This window comes from Megascapheus bottae, chromosome 4 (assembly GCF_031878675.1).
Source record: "Megascapheus bottae isolate mThoBot1 chromosome 4, mThoBot2.hap1, whole genome shotgun sequence".
Lineage (NCBI taxonomy): Eukaryota > Metazoa > Chordata > Mammalia > Rodentia > Geomyidae > Megascapheus > Megascapheus bottae.
Genome location: NC_143512.1, coordinates 56,501,906 through 56,520,365, shown reverse-complemented (window position 1 = coordinate 56,520,365; position 18,460 = coordinate 56,501,906). Strand labels below are relative to the sequence as shown.

General features: G+C 35.6%; 1 protein-coding gene across 1 annotated transcript in view; it reads left to right on the top strand.

Moving 5' to 3' along the window:
• Positions 1 to 18,460, top strand: part of Ndufs4 (NADH:ubiquinone oxidoreductase subunit S4) — a 72,141-nt gene that overhangs the window by 42,821 nt on the left and 10,860 nt on the right. Inside the window, exons 3-4 of the mRNA XM_090331946.1 lie at positions 7,982 to 8,154; positions 13,049 to 13,122. Coding sequence (XP_090188072.1) covers positions 7,982 to 8,154; positions 13,049 to 13,122 — 247 coding nt within the window. The remainder of the gene's footprint in view (positions 1 to 7,981; positions 8,155 to 13,048; positions 13,123 to 18,460) is intronic.

The window sequence follows — 18,460 nt, the reverse complement described above, 5'->3', positions numbered from 1 at the left end:
TCTGCTTCTGTTTTCATATCTGAAATTTAATGTCAAGAATATTTTCCCTATGTGTTTTTCTTAGAGTTTTATAGTTTAGGCTCTTACATTTAGGTAGTTTGTTTTGCAGTACAGGTTTTGAACTCAGGATTTTAGGCTTGCTAGACATTCTATTACTTAAGCTATATCTTTGACTTAAGTGTTTGATGAATTTTTAGTTTTAATATGTTGTAAGGTTGGCATACAACCTTATCCTTCTATTTTTGGATATTCAGTTTTTCTGTACAATTTGTGTTTTCCCATCTAATGATTTGATACTTTCCTTAAAAATTATCTATAGCTAGTTATTGGCTGATCAGGATTTTCATTTAAGTGATTGATACTATGTATTGCTTAGGTGGATTTAGAGTTGTTCTATTTCTCAGATTTGACCTTTCTTGTGCATTGATTGAATGCCTAGAGGATACAGCAAAATGTCCTATTCTAGCTTGTCAGAATTTCACATTACCGTTTCTACCTCATTGTCTGATTCCATGTATAGAAAACCGTAGAATAACCTCCAGTATATCAGTGTGTGTGTGTGTGTGTGTGTGTGTGTGTGTGTGTGTGTGTGTGCGCGCGCGCGCGCGCGCTAGTACCAGTGCTTGAATTCAGAGCTGGTCATTATCCTTTAGCTTTTTTTGTTTTTCTTCTTCAAGCTCTGCCATATGAGCTGTAGCTCTTTGTGGGCGTTTTGCTGGTTAATTGAGGAGAAGAACTTAAGGGAGTTTCCTGCCTACACTAAATTAAAACCACAATCCTCAGATCTCAGCTTCCTGAGTAGCTAGGCTTACAGACATGAGCCACTGGTGTCCAACTAGAATGCCATGTATTAGGGTAATATGTTCTGACTTCTGACACTGTAAAATACAGTGTCATAAATTAAACATGGAAAAGGTTTACCATTCTTAAACAATGTATAAAGGATCACATATCTGTATGATGTTCTAGAATCATTTTTTAAGTGAGTCTTTTCCTTTACATTCTTTTTCTTTTTCGTTTTTTTTTTTTTTTTTTGTCAGTAGCTCTCAAAGAGCCCTCTCAGTAGTAGGTCCATCTTGTTAATTTTTTTTGTAGCTTTTCTTATATGTCAAAACTCGAACAGCTTCTCTCCTTTGTAATTTTGAATGGAAACACTATAAAGTCAAGCTAATTAACATATACATATTTTTCTGACTTAAGATTATATAAGAAGAAATTTGCCTAATTGTACATTTCTAGTAGTTCATTTCTCTTTTAGAAAACTTACTGAATTGCATGTCAGAGACCGTGGAAATTCTTGTGAATTTATTTCAATTAATTATAATCTTCGGGTTCACCTTTAAGAAATTTGTTACTGAGATTTTAATTGCAGTATGTATAAAAAATGTTAACTTGATTTTCTCAAATACACAATTTAGCTAAGAAATTGTACTCAAACATAGGGCCTGGGTGCTCAAGATAGTACTCTATGTCTTTGAACTAAAGCTCCATTTCCAGGTTTTTTGTTGTTTGTTTTGTTTTGTTTTTGGTGGGGGATGGGGAAGCAGTTTGGTCAGTCCTGGGGCTTGAACTCTGGGCCTGGGTGCTGTCCCTGAGCTCTTCAGCTCAAGGCTACCACCCTACCCCTTGAGCCACAGTGTCATTTCCGGTTTTCTAGTGGTTAATTGGAGATAAGAGTCTCACTGACTTTAGTGCCCAGGCTGGCATTAAACCATGATCCTCAGATCTCAGCCTCTGAGTAGTTAGGATTACAGGTGTGAACCACTGCCCCCAGCTCTTATTTTCAGTTTTCTGAATGGACTTTCCTACCCAGACCAGCTTTGAACCACAGCCAGTCCTCAAATCTCAGCTTCGTACATCATAGCTAGGATTACATCATTGGCCACTACTGGTGCCTATAGCATAATAGGTTCCTAATAGGCCATTAAAAGAAGTATGAAGACTTGATAACGGCATGGGAAAAATTATGTTACTTGGAAGTAATCTATGCAAAATAAATTTGTTATTATTATGCGGATAGTTATTGGAAACTAATTCAGATAAGAAAATTATTTATAGGCTTTAAGGATATGAATGTGTTAAGTTTTTCTCTTTAATATTGTTAGAACGTTCTAATAGTATTAAAAATGATTAGTATCTTCAAAGAATCATTTTCTGCCTTGTCTGATATTTTCTTACGCTTTTCCATCTTTAAGACTTAGAAAAATATTTTGTTTAGCTCCTGTGTAATTTATCATAGATCTTATTTCATTTTCTGATTTAATCCTTCCAATTATTGGTGTGAATAGGTTGCGTTGTACATTTTTAGAGGTGGACATTTATTACAAAATTGAAACAATTGATTTGTCAGTATCAGAAAGTTTTGTAACTTTCTTCATAAAGGATTTTAGTCATATTTTAAGAGAAAGATAGGGTATAATTCAGTTTGACATCAACCTCCCATTGATTGTGCATCCTGTCCTTTTAAGAAAATATCATATAGTTAATTCTCTTGAAAACAGAGAAGCTATCTGTACCATTAAGCATTGTGCTTTTAAGAAAATATCAAATAGTTAATTCTCTGGAAAGCAGAGAAGCTGTCTGTGCCATTAAGCATTGTGCTCATTGTGTTATATATGACTAGGTGCTGAAAAAAAATCTTTTAATTAGAAAATGTCTTTTTGTGCAAGATAAATTCTTTGCATACAAAAAGAATCTAAAATGGAGGATGAGATCACAGTGTCTATGAAAAGTACATGAAGACTTTACAGAGTCACAGGTGCTATCAACCTTCTAGCTTAGATCTAGGAGTAGTAGGAATTTCTCATAGGCAATCTCAGTAAGTCTCAAACCCCAAAGGCTAATGTTTGTAACCTAGAGATAGTCCATGTTGTCTATTGAAAGTATATTTTAACAGGAACTTAGAATCAGAACTGAAATAATGGCCAATCAGGCTACACCTACTTCAACTCTTAAATTAGGCATACTTTTATCCTTTCTACATAATTCTTACTAAATCTGTCTCTCATGTGTACCCTGAATATGGCAGATACTGAACTGAAGTGCTATCTCAACTTGATGTCATTGCCATATAAAAAAATCTCTTTCTCTGCTATATTTCTTTCCAATAAACTTACCTGTCACTTCACTACATTCACATCTTGCTTGAGTTCTCTTGGCTTTTCAGTAACAGTTTTTACACATTTTGTAAATTGTCCTTAACTTCAGACCTTTAATAAGTTTCTTGTTCAAAGTATGCATGCAGTACTTGAAAGGAAGATTGTTGAATGTTTTCTTCTTAAAAGATGATCTTGAGCCAGGAGTTTGGCCAAGTGGTAGAGTGCTTATCTAGCATGCACGAAGACCTGGGTTCAATTCCTTGGTACCATATACATAGAAAAAAGCAGGAAGTGGTGCTGAAGCTCAGGTGGCAGAGCTCTAGCCTTGAGAAAGTCCAAGGACAGTACTCAGGCCCTGAGCCCAAGCCCAGAACTGGCAAAAAATAAAAAAAAGATGATCTTAACTATGAAGTCCAGGTAGACCTTAAATTTGCTATGCTCCTGCGTCTGGGTATCCAGTGTTGGAATTGCAGGCATGTGTCACTATACTCAGTTTTAGGGATTCTTTAAAAAAATTATTATTATAGATCTACCATTGTTTTTCTTTTAACATCTATGATGCTTGAAGTAGAATATGAACTAGATAATCAAATCCATTTTAGCTCTAAAATAAATTTAAACAACTCAAATACAATTTAGTTAACTTATTACCAAACAGCCTGGTAACTTTTTTTCTAGTTATATAGTAAGAGATTTAGTAACAATTCACCCAGAAGTGCAAAAACCTTTTATTTATTTCTCCTTATGACACATGTAAACTATTAAGGTTAAGTGGGTGGGGCAACCGGAAGTAATTACTAAGGGCATGGCATTTTTGTGGTTTAATAAAGGCAGAAGCTAATTATTCAGTTTTTATTTAAGTGAAATAGTGCCAAAAAAGAGGTTCCTGCAGAGCAGCTGCACTCCTTCAGTGTTACCCTAATTTACCAAAGACACAACTGTCACAAACAAAACTTTTAAACTTGATATATTGCCACAAAAGTAAGGAGTCTTTTGTTTGGGGTGCACGCAGAAGAACCCTTTATACAAATCAATGGGCAGATGATGGACAATGATGAAAATTTGATTCTTTGAAGTCATAATAGTCATTGAAATGTGTGAAATTCTGGCATTGAAAGGAGAGGGGCAGCAAGACTTTAAATCCTGGGTGGTTGCAAGAAGCTTGCTGGGAGGTTTTTCTGCATTTTTGACACCCACTTCCCATTGCTTGTTCCTTGCTTCCTTTGTTAAAAAAGAAAAAGTTGTATTCACACAAGATAAATGGGGACAATTGATAAACCAAATCATAGTTTTTATATGTAAAAGTAATATTTTATGAAAATTGGTCTCAATAAAATTTGTATACATATACTGGCATGTACCTTCTTAATGATTTTTAAAATCTTATCTCCCTTCTAACTAAACTCCAGAAATAAAAGTGAAAGTATTCTTCCAAATTTTAAGTTATGGAAGGTTGATGATTCCTGATTCCTGAATTATGATTTGATTTACTAATTTCTATTTCATAAAGTAGCATATTGTACAGGCAGTCTCTGAAATGTCATTAGGATGACATTCTTTAAGAATAGAAATATAAATTCCATGCTTAATCCAGCTGTTTAAAAATTAAGTTTTAAAATTTACTTAAATCCATATGATAATCTGTAAGCTAACAAGATTCTCTTAGAATTTACAGATAATTATTAACTAGTGAGGCTTAAGATTCTTAGGTATCAGCTTGAAGACTTCTCACATGTTGAGTGATTTAACTGTTTTGTAATGGTAGATGACTTATGAATTAATATTTATAAATTATTTGAGTTTTACCAATGAGCAATCTCATTATTGACAGCTTTAATACATTTCTTTTCTAAACTGAGTTTTATAAAACTCACAGGTTATCTATGCATATCTATATATAATACCATTAATCAGCATAGTTTAGATAATTTGTGGTGTTTTCACTTGTGGCTGGTGGAAGTTAAGTCACAGGTAGCTCAGTGAGAACCGAGGGGGGAGAGGAAAGCATTTCAGACAGTAGTAGAATGTACATTGTTTTAGTGGAATCTTGGAGTAGGAGCTTTAAGCCATTGAAATGTCCATTAGCAAATAGATTCTTCTGTCACTAACTGAAGCTGTGTGGGTGAAATGATAACAATGGAGTGTCGTGGTTCATTTTAAAAGTGTGAGAAATCAGTTTGTTTAGACAAAAAGTGTATCTACAGGGACCAGAAATCTTGGCACTTCTGTGTCCTTTAGGTGTCAAGTATGTGAGAGATGCCAAGCCTTTTATTCTGTCTTTGGCAGCAGCTCAACTGAGCTGCAATACCTTACATATCTTCTGCAGGCAAAAAATGTGATTTTACGGCAATACAATGTATACTTTAAAATTCAGAAACTTGTTGCTTGAATGCCAAATTTAGATTGGGAGCAGAAATCAATAAGTTACATGAAAGATTGGTAATTATGAGTTTAGACTAGCAACATTTAGAGCTTAGTAATATTTTATAGCCACTTATTTTAGAGAGACTTGCCTTTTAACACTTTTTTTTACTTATATACAGTAAAAAATGAGAAACATTATTTTAATTTTTTCAAAGCTCTCATTTTAGAAATATTTTTGTCATTACATCACAATATAGAAGAAACAAATAATCTCGTTTTCATGTGTTAACCTGTGTTAAGAATTTAATGTTTCCTTTCGTGTAGTTGAGTCAAATAACAGCTTTCATTGTTAGGAATTTAGCTCAAAATGTTGCTATGGAATTGGAGAAGATGTCCCAACCTACAATTCTATAACATATTTTTGGTGTTAGTTTATAGTTTGCTTCAACTATACTGAAGAAATAAAGCTTGTTAATCTAACAATAGATAATGTTAAATAATAAATCAGTATTAAGATTGAAATACAATTGTAAATTCCAAGGGATAATTAACTATTGGGGATCTTGCAAAGGATGGAGTCACTTCTAGCCAGAGGATTGTGCTTTAGATACTCAGTCATTAAAATGTAATACTTTTTTTTTTTTCTTCCTGGTTGTGCTAGGGATTGACTCCAGGATCTTAAAGACAGGCACTGCATCCCTGAGCATTATTCCTGACCACCAAAATCTAATAATACGTAGAATTTTAGTTGAAGTTCAACCTGATACTTAGAAATTACTCATTAAATCTTAAATTTACATTTTAATTTTTGTAATAATTACTTTTGTTTTTACTCATCACATACAAAGGTAAATGTTTATATGGATTATTTTGATAATTTCGCTAAATAGACAAGCTATGACAAAGTAAATACACCTAGTTGGTGCAAGTAGAACAATAATTGTGTTAGGCAGAGTATTGGTGGCCAGTTTAATAACTTGATTTCTATTTTTGGTCTTGTATGTGGAAAAATTAATCACCTCACAAATGCACCTAATGCTTCCCCAGTATTTATTGAAGCACTAGGTATTCATACTAATTATATGGTTAAATAGCATTGGTAGACTAAAACTACAAATAAAGAGTCTGAAATAGGGGATGCATGAAATGAAAAGGTTAATTTTTGTTTAGCTTTATCTAATCATTTTTTATGCCACATTGCCAAGTTTTTCTTGATTTTTCAGCTGATATTAAAAGAGCCTCACATGTGCTAGGTAGCTGTTAACTTTGTGTGTGTGTGTGTGTGTGTGTGTGTGTGTGTGTGTGTGTGTGTGTGTGTGTCTTGGCTTCAGTTCAGGGCCTGAGCACTGTCCTTGGGCTTTCTCAACGCTAAAGCACTTTTGAGCCATAGCACCACTCCGGCTTTTTCTATGTGTGTTGGACCAAGGAATCGAACCCTGATCTTTATGCATGCTAGACAAACACTCTACCACTAGGCCAAACTCATGACCCCAAGGCACTGACACTCTCAGCCCTTTATAAAAAAATAATATGGGGGGCCGAGAGTTTGGCATAGTGATAGAGTGCTTGCCTAGTGTGCACAAAGACCCAGTTGCAATTCCTCAGTACCACATACATAGAAAAAAGCTGGGAGTGGTGCTGAGGCAAAGGTGGTAGAGCTCAAGCCTTGAAAAAGTCCAAGGACAGTGCGCAGGCCCTGAGCCCAAGCCCAGGACTGTCAAAAATAAATAAATAATATGGTTGATTCGAGTATGATTTTGCTTTATTAGAATAAAGTATTTTGGCCCAGAAGTTTGGCCTAGTGGTAGAGTGCTTGCCTAGCATGCATGGAGACCCAGGCTTGATTCCTCGGTACCACATACGTAGTTAAAAAAATAAAAGAAGTATTTTACAAACATTATTGGATAAAAATATATAAAATTGCAGTTAAGAAACTTAACTGTTTTTTATTTCACATTTCTGTAAAAATTGTACAAATTTTTTGGCTTAATAAATCAGACTTTGAGATCAGATTTACTGCATCATTCTCAGTAGGTTTCACCTAAAGAAGATAAAATGCTAACTAATATTGTTATTGGATTTTTTTCCTCTTCAAAATTTAGTTATTTCTTGTATTCCTTCACTTTTAAAATCTTGTAACATTTTTTTTTCTTGTCTGATGAGTTATATCTGCTTGCAATATGAGAGTATATTGACTAGCAGGTTCTTATACCAACAACTACCCAGAAATGCTTTGTTGAGTGTAGCACCATGACCATGTATTTCCTAATGCGCAGGAGCTCCTAGATTCAAATAATCCCCACCGCTGTCAGTCAGTACATAAATAGAAGATGAGAGGGAAGAAGGGAGGGAAGAAGAGAAAGGAAGGGAAGAAGAATCAGGATAGTAGTAAATAAGCCAAAGAAGTCTATCCCAGTTCATAAACATTTAGATAGAACTGCGTGAATATAAAGAGTAACTAAACAATATCACTGAATATGTAGGCCGTTGAAACATGTTTGTGTTCTCATTTTCTTTAGGATATCACAGCATTGACTGGTGTTCCAAAAGAGCATATCACAACTAGAAAGGTCAGGATATTTGTTCCTGCTCGAAATAACATGCAGTCTGGTGTAAACAACACAAAGAAATGGAAGATGGAGTTTGATACCAGAGAGCGATGGGAAAATCCTTTGATGGGTTGGGCCTCGACGTAAGTATTTTGGTTTAAAATGAATTTTTCCAGGCTGTGAGCATGGCCTCGTGGTAGAGTGCTTGCCTAGCATTCATGAAGCCTTGGTTCTAGTCATCAGTAGCACATACACAGAAAAAAGCTGTTAAGTGGTACTGTAGCTCAAGTGGTAGAGTACCAGCCTTGAAAAAAGCCCAAGGACAGTGCCCAGGCCCTGAGTTCAATCCCAAGACTGGGGATTGAAAAAAATATATCTTGCTTTCAACTTTCTTTTTCCATGTAGATTTTTTTTTTAGCTTTACTTATTTATTTTTTAGCTTTACTTATTCAGCTTTACTTTTTTTTAACTTTTTTTTTTTAAAGATAAGTTTAAGCTATATGCTGGTGGCTCATCTGTAATCCTAGCTATTCATTAGGCTAAGATCTGAGGATCATGAGACTCTTACCTACAATTAACTACCAAACTGTCAGAAGTGGAACTGTGGCTCAAGTGATAGTATGTTAGCCTTGAGTAGTATTTATTGTCCTTTAGGACAATGTCCAGTACGTGAGCTCAAGACCTAGAGCTGGCAATAAAAAAAACCACAAACCAAACACATGTTTAGTTTAAATTTTTACTTTTCAAAAAATTTTTAAGCAGTTGTACAGAGGGATTTCAAATCAGCCGATTAATTTATGAGTATAGTGCATCTTGATCAATGTCACTTCTAATGTTCAAACTTTTATGTATAACATACACCACTCTTTCTGCTATCATTAGATTTTACTGTAACCAAAGACATAGGTACCATATATATATTTTTTTCTTTTTTTTAGTCGGTCATGGGGCTTGAGCTCTGGGTCTAGGCGCTGTAACTGAGCTCTTCAGCTCAAGGCTACCACCCTACCCCTGGGTCTGGGCGTTGTCCCTGAACTCTTCAACTCAAGGGTACCGCCCTACTCTTGAGCCAAGACCCACTTCTTGTTTTCTACAGGTTAATTGGAGATAAGAGTCTCAGGCCTTTTTGTTCCCAGGCTGGCTTTGAACATCAATCCTCAGATCTCAGCTTCCTTAGTAGCTAGGATTACAGGCATGAGCCACCACACCTGGCCCACATATGTATTTCCTAACATTAGTTTACATATGTATTTATATGTCTGTGTCCCAATTCAATATACCTTAGAAATACTGTTGATAAAATACTATGCTATAAATACTATTGATAAAAATCATTTTTATATAAGGGTTAGTGTAAGTGTTGTTAATGTGGGAGTGAAATGCCATATGTTACTCTGAAATATACTGCATGAATGGTACTAATAGTTTAGTATCATTTTAATGTGTTTTTAAATTAAAATATTTGCTACAGGTGTGCTGGCATCTGAGTTCAAAAGTTAGTTAATTTGAAGGAAATATATAATTAGAAAATTATCGAGAATTTTTTGAGAGGGAGGATGGAGTCAGTGTATCTTTTTGTTAAAATTTTTATCTATGTTGAGCATTTCTTCATGTGTCTATAGGCCATTTTTGTTTCTTCTTCAGAGAAGACTCTCTTTAAGTCTTTGGCCCATCTTTTAATGGGATGGTTGTTACGTTGGAGATTAGTTTTGGAATGATTCAATTTTTTGAGTTGTTGATATATTTTAGATATGAGGCCTTTGTCTGTTGTATGGTTGGTGAAGATCTTCTCCCACTCTGTAGGCTTCCTAATTAGTTTACCAGCTATGTCCTTGGCCATACAAAAGCTCTGCAGTTTAATGCAGTCCCACTTATCCAGCCTTTCTCTGATTTGTTGTGATTCTTGGTCCTTATTAAGAAAGTTTCGACCTGTGCCAAGGAGGTCTAGTGTATCTCCTATTCCTTCTTGTAAAGTTTTCAGAGTGTCAGCTTTTACTCCAGGTCTTTGATCCATTTGGAGTTAATTCTAGTACAGGGTGACAAAGAAGGATCCAACTTTAGTTAAATCAAAACAACTCTAAGATTCCACCTCACTCCAATTAGAATGGACAGGATCAAGAAAACATAACAACAGATGCTAGAGGGGATGTGGCCAGGAGGGATCACTACTACATTGTTGGTGGGAGTGCAAACTCATTCAACCACTATGGAAATCAGTATGGCAGTTCCTCAAAAGACTAAACATAGAGCTCTCCTATGACCCAGCAATTCCACTACTTGGCATTTGCCCAGTCATCCAGAAACAAAGACATACTAAATCCACCAGCACAATAGTGTTCATTGCAGCACTATTTACCATAGCAAAGATATGGAATCAACCTAGATGTCCCTCAGTTGATGAGTGGATCAACAAGTTGTGGTATTTGTATACAATGGAATTCTATGCTGCTGTCAGAAAAAACGACATCGACCCATTTGTTAGGAAATGGAAAGACTTAGAAAAAAATCATATTAAGTGAAGTAAGCCAGACTCAAAGGAACTTAGGCTCAATGGTTTCCCTCATTTGTCATAATCAGTAGAAACCTTGGGCTCTCCTAGCAGAGATTTGTAATAGAGCAAAACCTTATACAAAAGGCCATATAGTAGGACGCTAAATGAAAGGATCTCTAGGATATAGAAAAATAAGCCATATAATGAATGATTGTTATTCTTAAGGTACTATGTTATCTCTCATCTCTTTTGCTGTCCCTTGGTTATCTCATATTGTTACAGTATCTCACTTTGTTACCTGATATATCGGATATATTTGTATTTGGTTATTTGAAATTAGATAGGGAACGGGGGAAAACAAGATGAGGGGTGGGAGTAGGGGGGAGGGTAATGGGGACCAAGACATGTGAAAGGGTATCAATATATGGGAATTAATGCACCATCTATCTGGCAAATATATAACCCTTCTATTGATTACAATAAAAAATTTTATCTATGTTGTAATTTGAATAGAATTACATTAGGTGAATGATATAAAACAGTTTTTAGATGTTTCAATACCTTTAAGATTTTATGTTTCAGGTAACACTCATTTTGTAAATTACATGCTTCTAGAGACCTCAACTATGTATAACTTTCTTTATACCCCCAACTATAAGTGCTCTCGTTATTCTTTTTGAATCTACGAGATTTTAATGGATTTTTATGAATTCTAGTATTCACTTTAGTAATGTATTTTCAGTATTGATTGTACTATGATAAACCGTTGCTTATTTATATAAAGTATATTCTTGTTTCTGGGCATATCACTTTATGTAAATATATAAGATATGTTGCTACAGTTTTGTATTCCTAGCACTCTCTTGAGGATAATGCAGAAACATCAATAGTTAGAGGCCAGGCTGGGCTACATAATGGAAAAGGGAGGAAAAAGAGGGAGAGTAAGGTAACATAGAGTGTTGTAAAGTAGAAAAAGCAGTATATTTTCCTCAGATCCATGAATGGCTCATGGCTGAGGTATATATATGATAGCTTAACAAGAGAATAGCATACTAATTTGTTGTTTTATGTGACATAGGGGCCTTTAAATTGGGACCTAAATAACAGAGAAGTCATCAGATGCGGTGGCTGACATCTGTAATCCTAGCTACTCTGGAGGCTGAGATCTGAGGATCAAGGTTCAAAGCCAGCCCAGCACAAAAGGATCTGAGACTCTTATCTCTAGTTAACTTCTAGAAAACCAGAAGTGGGGCTTGGCTCAAGGGATAGGGCGGTAGCCTTGAGCTGAAGAGCTCAGTGATAGCACCCAGGCTGAATTCAAGCTCCATGACCCACCAAAACAAACAAACAACTTAACAGTGGATGCAGGTGTATTGAAGTATGATGAACAAACAGGCTATACTCTCATGGTATATGTTGAGGGAACTTAACTAGGCCCGTTTGTTTAGATTCTTGACTGCATCCTTTTGTTTTCATCCTTTTTTATACCTGTGGGCACATGGTAGCTACTTCTTCTAGATATAGGGTAGGCACTTTTATAATGGGGATCTGGAAGCCTACTTCAGTGGAATGTCAGAATTCTGTTATAGCCTGCCTCATGAGAGAAAGACAAGAAAACACCAGAGAGAATGTAGTCTTGATTATTCTCAAATGCCAGGATGCCATATTTTGGGATAGCATGTCCTAAACTTTTGTCAGTAGATTAAGTAATTTAATTTCACTTTGCTATGCTTGCATAAAGGTTCACAAAATCATCATAAAGTTTGTAGAAATAGCACAATTATATTTTGAAGTACTTCGTAATTATTGTTGGAATTGGAAACAAAGTCTCATTACCAACTTAATAAGTTCATCAACTGAGGAATCTATAGTTCAAACTAATGGCTTGATTGTAATTTGGATTCTCAATCTGGTATATAGTATAAACATATGGAGCATATAAAAATATTTAAGGCTTGGTCAGATATCACTAACATCCAGATGTTGGTGTAGATTTATAATTGTGTGTATGTATGCATGTGTGTGTTACTGGGGACTGAACCCAGAGCCTTAAACATGGTATATAAGTACCCAGCGCCATATACCTATAGACTATAAGTTTTTCTTTTAACCAGAGAACTACTTTATTTAATGGGAAAGGAAATATTTTTATTATTATTATTATTATTATTATTATTATTATTATTATGCATGTACTTGTGGTTGAACTCGAGGGACTTGGTACTGGGGTTTGAGCTATAGGCCTCTCAGTTATTTTTGCTTGTTTGGCTGATACTCTCACCACTTGAGCCACACCCCAAGCCAGCTTGGTTGTACTGACTTTTGAAAGTAGAGTCTCAGACTACTGCTCTGATTAGCTTCCAATTAAGATCCTCTGGATCTCAAGCTCCTGAGTAGCTAGAATTATATGTAATATACCAGCATTCATCTAATAGAGTACTTATTTGACATTATGGTGACCGTATTTTCTAATCATTTTATTTTGAATATTAATTCCTGTGGCTGAAGCTCGATGTTAAGTCTTGGAAAATGTTTCTTTCTTACAGTGCTGATCCTTTGTCCAACATGGTTCTAACTTTCAGTACTAAAGAAGATGCTATTGCCTTCGCCGAAAAAAATGGTATGATTGATCTTTTTACTTTTTTATTCCTTTTTTTTAGCAGATGAGTTGAGATACCACCTTTAAGACTATATTTGCATTGAAAAAATATTTTATTTTTTTATTTTTTGTGCCAGTCCTGGGGCTTAACTCCCTTTTTGCTCAGGGCTAGCATTCTACCACTTGAGCCACAGCCTCACTTCTGGCTCTTTTGATGTTTAATTAAGAGTTTCACAGACCTATGTGGGCTGGCTTTGAACCATGGTCTTCAGATCTCAGCCTCTTAGAATAGCTAGGATTATAGTTGTGAGCCACTTTCACCCAACTCTGTGTGTGTGTGTGTGTGTGTGTGTGTACATGTGTGTGTGTGTGTGTGTGTGTGCATGTGCGTGTGCGCACACGCCTTTCACCCAGCTCTGTGTGTGTGGTGTGTGTGTACATGTGTGTGCACGCCTGTACTGGGGTTTAAATTTAGGAGCCTTGTGTTCTTTCTTTCCTATTTTGCTTATGGCTCGTTCTCCACCACTTGAGCCATGCCTGTCGTTTCACCTTTTTGCTACTTAGTTGAAGATTAGAGTCCCACTAATTTGTCTGTCTAGGCTTACTTACCGATAGGATTTTTAGGTCCCAGTCTCCTGAATAGTTAGGATTAATATATACATGGGCCACTAGTACACCGTTTATTATATATCCATCAATGTACTCAGTATTTTATGATTGATTAATAATTATGATTAATTATTAATTCAGTTACATATATTACTATATTAGAACACCTCCTTGAAAAAAGCAAAATCTAATTACAGAATGTCCCCTGTAAAAGACAAACTATACTTTGAAGAACAGCAAGGAATAAGATCATTCATCTAGCACCTGCCCTACTTCCAAGTCCACCTGCAAAATTGACTAACATTGAATTGACATCATAATTTGGCTTATACCTGTTTTAACATCTCTTTACTTTTCTTATTTTGAGACCAGTTACCTCACTGATAACTGTGTTACCCCTTTGGTTTATGTCAATCTTGTTATCAACAGAAATGCAAATATCCTTTTTCCTCATTTTCTACTGTTTAACCAACATGTATACTAGAGGGAGGATGGAGTCAGACCAGTCCAGATTTGAATCAGTTTTGAAGCTGTATGATTTTGGAGTAATTCCATAATGGACTTAATGTTTTTTCATAATTAAAACAGGAAACCTTATGAAGTAGGACTATCTGGTATATATGTATAATATATTTATATACAATATGTAGTAGACATCTGGTTATAATTAGTTTTCTTTCTCTCCATTATTTTTTTTAATTATTGATTTTATTATCAGGGTGATGTATCTAGAGGGATTGTAGTTACATTCATCAGGTAGTAGGTTCATTACTTCATGAACATTGATACCCTTTCCCATGTTTTTCTCCCCCTTTCCCTCCTCCCACTCCCTCCCAATCATCTTGGTTTTCCTCTTCCCTTCCCTATTTCAAGTAAACAAATTTATTTATTTATTTATTTATTTATTTATTTATGGCAGTCGTGGGCTTGAGCTCAGGGCCTGAGCACTGTCCTTGGACTTTCTCAAGGCTAGAGCTCTACCACTTGAGCCTCAGCACCACTTCTGGCTTTTTTCTATGTATGTGGTACTGAGGAATCGAACCCGGGTCTTCGTGCATACTAGGCAAGCACTCTACCACTAGGCCAAAATCCCGACCCCACAAATAAATTTATATATAATATACTAGGTAAAGTCAGATACAGTAACAGCATAAGATAAACCATAAAGGGAAAAAGAAGGAGAAAAGAAATAACTTCACATAGTACATTTAGAACAACAATCACAAAGATAAACTTCTTGTTCCATATTCTAGAATTCAATTCACTTAGCTTTATCCTATATGGCCATATGTACATAGCTTTTGAGCTATTGTGATCCTCTTCTAGGAGACTCCTAGACATATACTAATTATTACAAATGATCCTCCCCATTCTTCATCTGATATTTCTGTTTTTTGTTCCCTTAGATTGAAATGCACACTACTATGTATTTGTCATTAATGCATTGTATGTGGCAATGTAATTTAGAAAAATTATTAGCATAAAGACAATCAAGTTCTAGTTCAAATTGAATTTCAATGGGATTTTAGTTATCTATTTGGATGAGATATCTTAGGTGCACTATAACAATTGCAATATCAGTAGTACTATATTATAACACATTTGGCATAAATGTTAACATACTAGTGGTAAGATATGGGTTTATGTAATATAGTGATAGAACTTTTGCTTAGCATTCACAAGGCCCTGGGGTGGGCCCCAATACCATGCCAAAAAGAAAGTCTTAAGCTGAAGAGCTCAGGGACAATGCCCAAGCCACGGGATAGGGCTGTAGCCATGAGCTGAAGAACTCAGAATCAGCGCCCAGGCCAGAGTTCAAGCTCCAGGACAGATCAAAAAAATAAAAAAAAACAAAAAGACCATATGGATCCCAAAGCCTAAGAGTAATTACTACTTGTTCTTCATAGAAAATGCTATTTGGCTTCTAGTTGTTTATTTGTCATTTTTGTTCTGTGAGGTATTTAACCCAGGGCCTTGCATTATCAGTCAATCTAACATAGTTGTACCCTTAGTCCTGATCCGTTTTCCATTAAGAAATAACTCTACTGCCTAGTTCCACTTACTTCCTTTTAAATTTCTATAATAATTTCTTCCTTAAAACCCTTATAGTTTGTTTTTGGCATTGCACTTGGTCAAAGTATTCTTGCATGCTAGTGTTGTGAGGCTTGGCTCTAGGGAGAAATTAAGGAAGGCCTAATCTGCTTATTCAAACTATAATATTTTATCTTACATACAAGGGAATACACCAAGACTTGTTCATCTCTATCTTTTCATGTATAATACTAATAAATTTGAATAGTAAATTTAGTGATACTGTAATTTATAAACTTTAATTTGCTGCTGCTTTTATCTTCTAGTAGAGCTGTTAATTTCCACTAATTAGAAATCTGAAAAAAACGATTGAAAAATGATTAACAATTGGAATTTTCTTTTGCCCGCTGAAGGCTTGATATGTCTACAAAATGAGCAGACAATAAAGTATAAGATGAACAGAAGGTCCAGGAGATGGGAATTTAGTTTCCCAAGCTACATAAAGGAATAAGAACTTAGGGTTTAGGAGGAGGTGGTAATAGTATTATAAGTGAGTGAGGAGAAGAAATATACAGTGAGCAAAGATTATACTATTGCAAAAAAAAAAAGTCATATAGTGAGTGGTAAGTAGGCTGTGCAAAAATCTAAGTATGGTGGACACCAACATTAAGTTTCTTTTCCTGTGACACACTTAATCTTCCCTGGCTGATATGATTCCAAGGGGCAGGGTCATGAAAATTGTGTTCTACTGTCCAGATTGCATTACTTAGCTTAAATACCTGAGAAGATGAAAAGAGAGTTATATTTTGGCTCATGTTTCAGAGTTTTTAGTCCACAGTTGTTTGGCTCTGTTGCTTTGGGACCCATAGTAAAGAAATACATGAAGGCAGGAAGTGTGTGGTGAAAGAAACTTCATGGTGGCAAGGCCCTAATGACCCAAGTTCTTTCAAATAGGTTTTGCATCCTAATGGTTCCACCACTTCCCACCAGTGCCACCTGCTGGCAACCAAGCCTTTACTGTTTGAGCCTTTGGGGCACATGTAAGATGCAAGCTAGCAGTCATGTCAGAGGGACATTCCCTCCCTGGTGCCAGGGAAGGCCAGGGAGTTGCAAGATCGCTTCTTTGTCTACAGTGCTAAGCCTGCCGAAGTACTTTTCCTTGAGGAATAACTTCCTGATCAACAGTGGGATGGAGTTAGTGTGCAAAATAAGTGAACACATGTTTTCCTGGCAAGCTCTTTTAGGGGAGATTTGGATGAACACCCTGAAATGTATCTATATTCTTAAGGATGAACCTTTCATAATGTTAAGTGTTGTTTCTAAATGTACACTGCTTGTTTTGAACTCTTTTTTTTTCTTTTATAGAACTATTACTAAAACAAGCCCAAGATCAGTCACTACCAATTGCTAGTCTTTACCTTCCAAGTATAGCATTTTCTTTGATATTACAAAGTGGATAGAACTGAACAATTAATCATCTAAATGTACATTGTGCGGTATGATAGTCACCAACTACATGTGGCTTTAGCATTTGGAATGTGTCTGGTTAGTTGAGACTTGGTATCAAGGCACAGTAGGTTTCAGATATCTCATACAAAAAGGCACTAGCACAACAATGTTCATTGCAGCATTATCATAGCTAAGATGTGGAACCAACCCAGAATGCCCCTCAGTAGATGAATGGATCAAGAAGATGTGGTACTTATACACAATGGAAGTCTATGCTGCCATCAGAAAGAATGACATTACCCCAGTTGTAAGGAAATGGAAAGACTTGGAAAAAATCATATTAAGTGAAGTAAGCCAGACCCAAAGGAACATAGGCTCCATGGTTTCCCTCATTTGTAATAATTAGTACACATCTCAGACTCTCCTAGCAGATGATTATAATAGCTCAAAACCTAGGTACATAAAGTCATATAGGATGAGACTAAAAGAAATAAATTCTAGGATATGAAAACAAGAGTTTTTTCTTGTGTGATTGTTGTTCTTAATGTACTATGCTATTTCTCTTCTCCTTTTTGCCCTCATGATTAATCTCATATTGTTACTGTATCTGACTTTGTTACCTGGTCTATTGTATATATGTTTATTTATATATTTAAAATAGGGAAGGGAAGAGGGGAAGCAAGATGATTGGGAGGGGCAGGGGGAAGGAAATGGGAGCAAAAACATGAGAATGTGTGAGAAGTAATACACCTACTATCTGATGAATGTAACTGTAACCTCCTCTATACATTATCCCGACAATCAAAAAAAAAAGTCAATTTTTATTACTTTTTTTTTCTTTTGTGGATACTTGGGCTTGAACTCTTGGCCTGGGCACTGACCCTGAGGGATTCAGCTCCAAGCTACCACCCTACCCCTGGAGGCAGAGCCCCACTTGCCGTTTTCTAGTGATTAATTGGAGATAAGAATCTCATGGACTTTAGTGTCCGGGCTAGCTTTGAACCATGATCCTCAGATCTCAGCCTCTTGAGTAAGCTAGGATTACAGGAGTGAACCACCATGCCCAGCTTTTTATTACATTTTGAAACTATAATATTTAAATATTTTGGTCTAGGTAAAATATATTATTCAAATTAATTTTGCTTATTTCTTTTCATTCATTTCAGTAACTTGGCTACTGGAAAATTATTAAATATGTGGTTCATCTAACATTTCTATTGTAAGGCACTATATATATATATAGGATATATATAATATATATATTCTAAGT